The sequence below is a fragment of the Lottia gigantea genome, assembly GCF_000327385.1.
Source record: "Lottia gigantea unplaced genomic scaffold LOTGIsca_16, whole genome shotgun sequence".
Taxonomy (NCBI): Eukaryota; Metazoa; Mollusca; class Gastropoda; family Lottiidae; genus Lottia; species Lottia gigantea.
In genome coordinates, this window is record NW_008707965.1 from 1,369,476 (window position 1) to 1,378,303 (window position 8,828).

General features: G+C 31.2%; 1 protein-coding gene across 1 annotated transcript; it reads right to left on the reverse strand.

The window, feature by feature from the left end:
- Positions 1-7,284: 7,284 nt before the first annotated feature.
- LOTGIDRAFT_99911 (hypothetical protein) lies at positions 7,285-8,465 on the reverse strand (the record flags this gene model as incomplete). Its single annotated transcript, XM_009050946.1, has 2 exons — positions 7,285-7,338; positions 8,259-8,465. Coding segments are annotated over 2 exons (261 nt in total), but the record flags the coding sequence as incomplete, so codon positions are not given.
- Between the last annotated feature and the right edge of the window lie 363 nt (positions 8,466-8,828).

Genomic DNA, 8,828 nt, shown 5'->3' on the forward strand with positions numbered 1-8,828 from the left:
TGGGCAAATATTCGACAACGTATTAGCGTTCGCTATGTTTTTTTTTCTAGATCTAGGCGAACGAGTTTGAAACTTCATAGAGGCTTTTATTCTGGATCTATTCTATTCGAGGATTTCTCATGCTGATCTTTTGTACTCTTCGTCCATCTCTGTACATGAAGGCATTTTTCATATCATCATAACCCTATATATCGATGTATGAGAGACAATTGCTCTTTTCTCCCCAGAAAGCATCGTATCACGAATGCGGGTTTTGACGTGGTCTCGCGAATGGGGGTGTGGTTTGGACACGGTGCCCAGAAAGGTATTAAAAACTTGATCCTTCTGAACTTAAAGGCATTTTCACCAACCGGCGTTTCGTTTTTCTTATTTACTTCTTCAAACAGTCATCTCTCTATCCAATACGATTGCCAACTGGACAGAAATTCAGTTGAATTATTCATCACCAGTGAAATTATAGGTCGCTTCATTTGTTGATTCTTCGCCATTTTATCAATAAAGTGGCCGCGTCTTTGAGAATTTGATATATCTTATGACTCAACGAATTGTGGAGACTGTTGGCTTCATCGGCTTCAATTTCGGTTGTCGTCAACCTTCAAATTGCCCTACTTATTCGACTATCCTGGCATTTTTCACCTATCTCCCCCGTCAGCGATATGTATGTCAGAAAAAAAAATTCCCTTTTGTTCATTCTGTTTTCAGTTAAGCTTTGCTATCCAAGTTGCATACCTCTGACACTGACCAATTTGGTCAGCTTTCTTCAAAATCTTGAACATAAAACTAATACTAGTATATAGTCCATGCCTTTTTATGCAAAGATAATATAAAATGACGAGCACATATTTGATAGGTCCTTCCTTTATGGAATAAAGAAGATTTCCAGGGTTATCTCTAATTTTGTCAGAGGCTCATTGAATAAGTTTAAAAGTGGTGTAAGAACATGGTCCACATCTTCAAACAAAATATAACGATAAAAGAATATGACAGCTATGGTTTTCCAATATTAAAATATATATTGTGGTCTTTTCCAAACCCTTTTTTTCAATCCCTATCTTAGAGATCAAGCTCTGAGGGATATGTTTATCCTCTATGGTTGTAATTAAAAATGGCGAGTGTTTGAAAACAGTGTGTTGGAAGGCTTGTCAGGCTGTTGGAGCCAGTCACGAGGGAAATCTCGCTCCTCATTACTAAACTAAACGATCAATGCTAATTAAATTAGTAGGACAAACTCTAATGATTAAAGTTGCATTGCCCTGGTCGAGTATTTTTACTGATTTTCATACTACAATAGGGTCTATTGTACAGCGTTACTCTTTAAATACGTTGGCCATTACGTTCTGTTTCTTATATACTATATATTCACAGAGTTGGCGCTCTTTCCGCCCTCCCTCACGACCACAATCCATAGTTTAACTCTTTTCGAAACACCCGGGGATATGTGTCTTTTTATTTTCATACAGATTCATTGTTGTCGATTTCTGTTTAATTTACAAGTTACATCTGATTATGATTACGGTTAGGTCTTCTGTATTGGTTTTATTTATTCTGGAATCGGGCGCCCATAGGAGTAGTCGGGAAGTGATCTGGGATAGTTGATTTTTTTCTGATTATTATTCAGGAAAATGACGGTGAAAATTTTAAAATTTCTTAAAAATTCTGTAATGGTCTTTTAACAAAATTGCTGAACATTGTTGTAAAAAATTTAAAGAAAACATTCCCTGTGGAAGATAGTGGCCAATTATACAACAGTTGTCTGGATGAAAACCTGCTCGAATAGTCTCTGCCCTTTTCTCGTTGCCCTTTCATAGAGCACAAACCCAAACAACACAATTTTTATCCGAGTATTTTTTATTTTATTTCTGACTAAATTGATATAAAATGATACAATATTTATCATACAATAAACTTTATATACAAAATTTATATACAACACAAAACAACAAATACATTTATAAAACTTTTATCAAATTTTGTACAGGAATCAACTTACTCAAAAATACATGAACTAAGAAATAAATTATTTTGATTTTGGAAGAACTATTTTGGAATGACAACACTTTTTTTCATTCCTCAAAATAAGATTAGTTTTTAATACTGAAAATATTAATTTGGTAAATGGGTTATTCATTACAGAATAAAATAAAGATGACACCAGCATTTTTGGCATGGCAACACATTTTCATTCCGTCAAAATTAGTTTTTAAAATTTTTGGTACTTGTAGGTAAGAAGTGGGTCATTCAAAAATACATGATTAAATACATTTTGATGATATATTGGAAGAGCATCGGTTTACCATTTTGAATTAAATAATATAGATATATAAAATATCTAGCCACAGCTCCGCTATATCTAACATATTTAAAATAGGATAAATTTAATCAAAATTTTGAATAAATATTTGTTAATTAACAAAATAAGTCATGAGACTGATTTAGCACAAAAGGCCCTAACCGTTAATGAAAATCAGAATAAGTGAAAATAAGAATAAAATAAATCACAAGATAAAGACTGAAAAATTAATAAATTTGAAATAATGTTAGTGGGCCAATTCAGATGGAATGTAATAGATTGAATCAACAAATGACATTAACAACTAATATATAACCTACTTGAATTATTCCAATTTTGCCTTTTAATCGTCTAATTTGGCACCATTTTATATTAACAAACAATAAGAAGACTTTGAAGGGAATATAAAAATTTAAGAATTATTTTGGCACATACTAATTCACAGACCGGAAAACTTATTCTTTTGGATATGAAGACAAATCGTTGAATATATATTCTGTAGAGAAAAAGTTTTGAGTTAGTAAAACGACTTATATAACTTTAAAACATTTTTTTGCTCATTCTGAATTATATACCGGAGTAGTCTACATAGTACATAATTCCATATGACTTTAGATATTTACAAAATAAAATTATTGAGTTAATAAATTGAATAAATCATTAAAACAACAAGAGAAACTTTGATACGCAGTAAGAAATACTTATACTTTTTGATCTGGCAAAAAATTCGTTTAATGATTAGATTTATTTAAATTCATTATAGAATAAATAAATAAATATATTAATAATTGAATGAATGAAAAATACTGTAGAAACCTAAAAATAACATTGTGGTATATTCTGATTCGCGGAATGAAAGACATATTCTGTATGAAATGAATAAATTAATAAACAAATAAAAATAAAAATTAGTTTGGCACATTCAGATAAATAGACTGAAGGACATATATATATTTGGATCTGAAAATACATCCTGAAAATTATTTGAAAAGAAAAAATATATAGGCTATATTAGCATGAAATGAATTAGTAAAACTACTATATTATTTAAACCTGTTTTGGCATATTCTTATTAGCTGAATGGAAGACTTACATAGAACGAACTGAATCGATTTCCATTGTATACGTCCCAGATCGAGTACATCAATAAATCAATAAATGAAATAAGTCATATTTAGTTCGCCTTAAAAGTACTTCGGCACATTTTGACCGTTAGACCGGGAATTTGGTATAAATGAATACACATTGTACAAAATATGTCGGAAATATAATAATTCTGTCGTATATGAAAGAAATGTGAATATTGTTAAATCGTACCTTAGTCTTAAAAACGGAAACCTTTTAGCTAAGCTAATCACTAATAGTGTTCACAACTCACTGTCGAAATTGGAGCCTTCAAATTAATGTGTGTCCAGAGTTATCCGTGTTAAATGGCGACTCGTTTTTTATTGAGACTCTGTCAGATATAGGAAAGACATATAGACATAGAAAGAGTAATTCCTAGTTTGAGGTATTTTTTTTAAGGAATTTTGCGATTTTCATACATTTCTAGTACTTGTGGAGACTATTTACATATATTCAAGACCGAAATCAACCCGCAAAATGGCGAATCTGTCCCTTAAAATCAATATTTATATTTCATAAATTTATTGTTTAAATAATCCCGACACTTTCCACTCAGTTTGGCACGTTAATATTTCAGCAGGTGATGAAAAGTTTCAAATACTGTTTGGTAATACATATAAGAACACGAAAAATACTATTACTACAAAAGTATGCAGGATTCGCATTATGGAATAACAAAATTGTTAAAATGATTTATCTCTATCCATATATGAAATTATTTTGTTGTTGGAAGTAGTTTCCTTTGCTGTCTCCGAGTGTTCAAAAGGCCCAAGGTCTCGTTGCCACGCTCGGAGCTGTTCACAGTTCTATTTTTCTTGCCTGTGTTCATTTCGACATAAAACATAAAACTGCTCTTATAAGCTATTTTCCCCCTTTCATATTTTGTTTTGATTTCTTTTGGAAAATAAGTTGAAAATTCTTTGTTAAGATCTCAAATTATCTTTTCACTATTTAACATTGTAGCTGGTTTCACAAATTTCTTTCTCTTGTCTGATGAATATCTAAATGAACTATATCAGCGAACAATTTTCCATATGATGTACACACGACAATCCTGCTTGAAGGAAATCCGCAGGAAGTATACGTTCTCCTCTCAAAATGTCGATTGACCTACTTTCACAAACAAGTTCTAACTCTTTTGATTATGAACAGTATAAAATCTCTGGCCATCTTGTAGAATTTGAAGACATTTTCACTTTATCAAAAAAAATGAATCCACATTTTTGTAGAGTTAATAGTTTTCAAGGAACGCAAATTCATACCGAAGTTTACAATATATATACAACGAGCTTTCAGAAAAGCATCCCAGCCGTTAAGGAACTTGTTTTATCAAGAGCAGCAGATGAATAATCTTGGCGAGGGTCAGTCAGCACCCCAGTGTAGGGCCCGTGTAGCGAGGGTGGGGTATTGTTGTTGATGGGGGTGCCTGGTTTTGTTGATGAAGGAATATTTGAACCCCATTTTGAGTTTTCAGAATGACTTTTTCCTGAAATGACAAAAATAATACACGTATGATAAATAATTAGCTGAACGCTCTACAATTAACATACTGGTGTCGTTAGTCGGTACTTCAATCGGTTTAATTTTCTCAATTTTATTCAAATTGTACATGTACTCATTTTTTACATCAGCATGTCTGTCAAACATCCTGGTACAATTTACTTTTTAGTCAAGAACATACGGAACTGTGTTGAAACGTTCTGGCTATAATTGCAAAAATTGATAATATGTGAAATTTAGTAAAATGGATGCAAATTCAGGAATTAGATTTTATATGAACTTTGATTAATAATTTGCCAATTTTCTCTCTAGTCGGACGTGGTTGGCAGTATTTGCCACATTTGACGTGGTATTATTTTGCACATGCTAATCCATTATGCCGATTTTTATCGTTAGAACTTTCTGTTAATTTTTACTGCATTGACAATGTATTGTGTCGAAACGTTTAGACAATACCTTTATTTACTAAATTCGATATTTTTCTGAATGATGTTAATACTACTCAAATCAAGTCGAAACCTAGATTGAAATAAACATGTTTTCATGTCCATAGTTTAAAATATTAACTTTATTTTTTTGGTTCAGTAAGGTTAAGACTTGTAAAATTGTTTATATATAGATCATAGTCATTTTAATCAAATTACGTTCAATTCCTCTAACACCAATTAAAAACCAACAAATATGATTTTAATATGTTTTTGATTGTCTGCTTGTCATTTTGAAGGATTTTTTGAAAATTGAGCGAATTTCTAAAGGGATTTGTGTGTATATAAGCGATTTTTGATGGTTCTCTAACTTCTTTTACGGTTGACAAGTGGACACGCATGTGTTTTGCAAGTACATTTCTGACTTATTACATCTCAAAAGATCATTCTAACAGACAAATTGTACGTTTAAAGAAACTCTTAATGGCTAGTCCCAGTCCCTATTGACATTGAAAAACAATTTCAACGAGATAATTTTAATCTTTTATTTTTAAAATTTGATTGAGGAGACGAAGTCATATAATGACACCAACAAATATTTACTGATTTTATTGCCATTTTAGTAAAATTGACCATTTTCACTTTCTGAGATTTGCCGCAAAAATAACGCAACAAAAGGGATTTTATATGAATGCAAGAGAAGAGCAAATGATATAGCCTACAGTATGTATAATAATTGTTACATGGTGACCTATTTGGCTTCGTGTTTTAAATATTTCAAGACGATTGAAGTCATAGTTTTAACAGAAAACTGTCATTGTAATTGTTACACAAGTTAAACATTGTAATCGTTCCAGAAAATAAAATATTGTAATTGTAACAGAAAAATGAAGTACTGTAATCGTTCCAGAAAATAAAATACTGTAATTGTAACAGAAAAATGAAATACTGTAATTGTAACAGAAAAAAAAAATACTGTTATTGCAACAGAAAAATAAAATACTGTAATAGTAACAGAAAAATAAAATACTGTTATTGTAACAGAAAAATAAAATACTGTAATTGTAACAGAAGATAAAATATTTTAACTGTAAGTGAAGTGAATTAATTTTGTAATTGCAACAGAGAATAGAATACTGTAATTGTTACAGAAAATAAAGTCAGTAATTGTAACAGGAATGAATACAGTAATTGTAACAAATAGAACATTTTAATTGTAACAGTACATGAATTTTGTAATTGCAACAGAAAATAGAATAATGTAGTTGTAATAAGAAAAGAAAAATCTGATATTATAAACAGTTATTTTAACAGTATATAAACTACTATAATTGTATTGTAACAGTTAATGAACTTTGTAATTGTAACAGTAAATTAACTTTGTAATTGTAACAGAAAATAAGATATTGTTATACATGTATATAATAACCAATGTTGTAGTTGTAATTTTAGCGGAAAATAAAAGCTGTAATTGTTATAATTTTTAAATGGCATAATAGTGTTCTTATTTACAATTTGAACAGAAAATAACCACTGTTATTGTACAGAAAATAAACCCTGCAACACTGAAGCAATATGTACTTAAATGTGAACAAAAAATAGCAAAAGTTTGATTTGTACTGAATTCAAAACAATAAATTGACTTTGACGTAAAAGTTCAAAATACCAAAATAGCCTTAGAAAAATAATTCTTGTAATAATTGTAACAGAAAATATCTTTTCAAAACTACGCGCCTGATCTAGTAACCAGAGTCATTTTTAATTCAATTGTAATTCTATAGAGATAGATATGCTTAATTTTGTCTTACCTGAAGGTTCGTCATGTGATTTGGATTTTTCCTTGGTGATATTATTATTATTATTGTTATTAGATGTGTTATTGTTGGTGGGGCTGCTAACTTCGGATTTCGTTGAACTGTTGCTACTCTGATGTGAAGATGGTGCCTGCTTCATTCTTTCTACTTTTCTGAATTTCGCGCGTCGATTTTGAAACCAAACCTAAAATGTGAACAAATAAAACATGAATGCATTAAACAATTCCAAATAAGCATGTATTATAGGTTATGTGGACTCCTCGAATGGATGCCTGGGTGAAAATCCCAGTTTCGAAGTCGCATCAGCCTCAAAATGGCAAAATTAAAAAAAAAAGTTGAAAACGTAAGTTCATATCTCATGCGTTTATTATGAGATCCATCGACAATGGAGTAGATATGTTAAATAAGATCGGTTTCTGACCTTTATGTTTTAACAAAAACTAATTATTCAAAACGATTATACTAACGAATATTCATTATATGTTCTAGAAAATAATGTCATATCATATATGAGTAGAAATATGTCAAGATGTTCGACGCCATATATGACATTTAAAGTATCGAGTAATTGAAGACGCCGGTTTCCACTTTTTGATTTGATCCACGCCAATATAATTACTAGTTTGACCCCAATCTGTTCCTCATATCAAACAAGGAAATTATATGTTTCGGAAATGTGTAGAAAAAGATCTGTAATTTTGATTTTTCTAAAATCGCCAAGACATAAACCACTATACATGTCTACTTATATTCCAACCTTGAATCATTGAATGACTCAGCCTCCATATCACCGCATCTTCCGTTGATATGATTGATATAGAGCTGATATTAAATTTATATTGGTTGGTATTTATTTTTCATCTTATCAACGCGTTGAAGTAAGATGAGAAGAGAAAAATACGCATGGTTGGTTTCATGAAAATCCTCATTAAGTCATCAAGCATCCAAAATGTGAGTCAAAACTACATTTTCTTTATACTACTCCATGGGAGACTTAAAGTTTCCGAGTTGATGTGATACAAGAGTTGCTATTGAATATGAGTATTTTCGGCCAACAACGTTTATGAGTTATTGCCCTTGTACAATCATAATATAGTGTCGTACCTGTACTCGTGCTTCAGTCAAATCTGTTTTCATGGCGATTTCTTCCCGTGTGTAGATATCGGGATAGTGGGTTTCTGCAAAAGCTCTTTCGAGTTCCTTGAGTTGAGCACTGGTGAATGTTGTTCGGATTCTTCTCTGTTTTCGTTTCTCGGGACTGACGCTTGAATCGTGTGCGTGTTGGTACATCTTGTACGGAAGCCCTGAAAGAGAATAAGAATAATTTAGATATGTAAAGAAGGTTTTCATGAAATACTGTTTATCTTTGTGGTGTATGGAGATCGAAAATACAAAAGTCATACGCCGTAGAATTCGATTGTTGTATTGTTCTGCCCCTCTTTTTTATTGTGTTTTCTGACCAAAACAAAACCAGGAAAATATACTAAATTTATTTATTTAAAATTCAATCTCTATTATTAAATATAATTGAGGGCCTCAGTCAATTGAACGATTGCGTGGGTATTTTCGGATGTTATTGCTTGGTTTTTCCTTGTCGGTGATTCAGGTCGGGGAATTATGGAAAGGTGTTATTTGTATGGGAGCAAAATATGCCTTTGCAAATTGCGTGGCGTT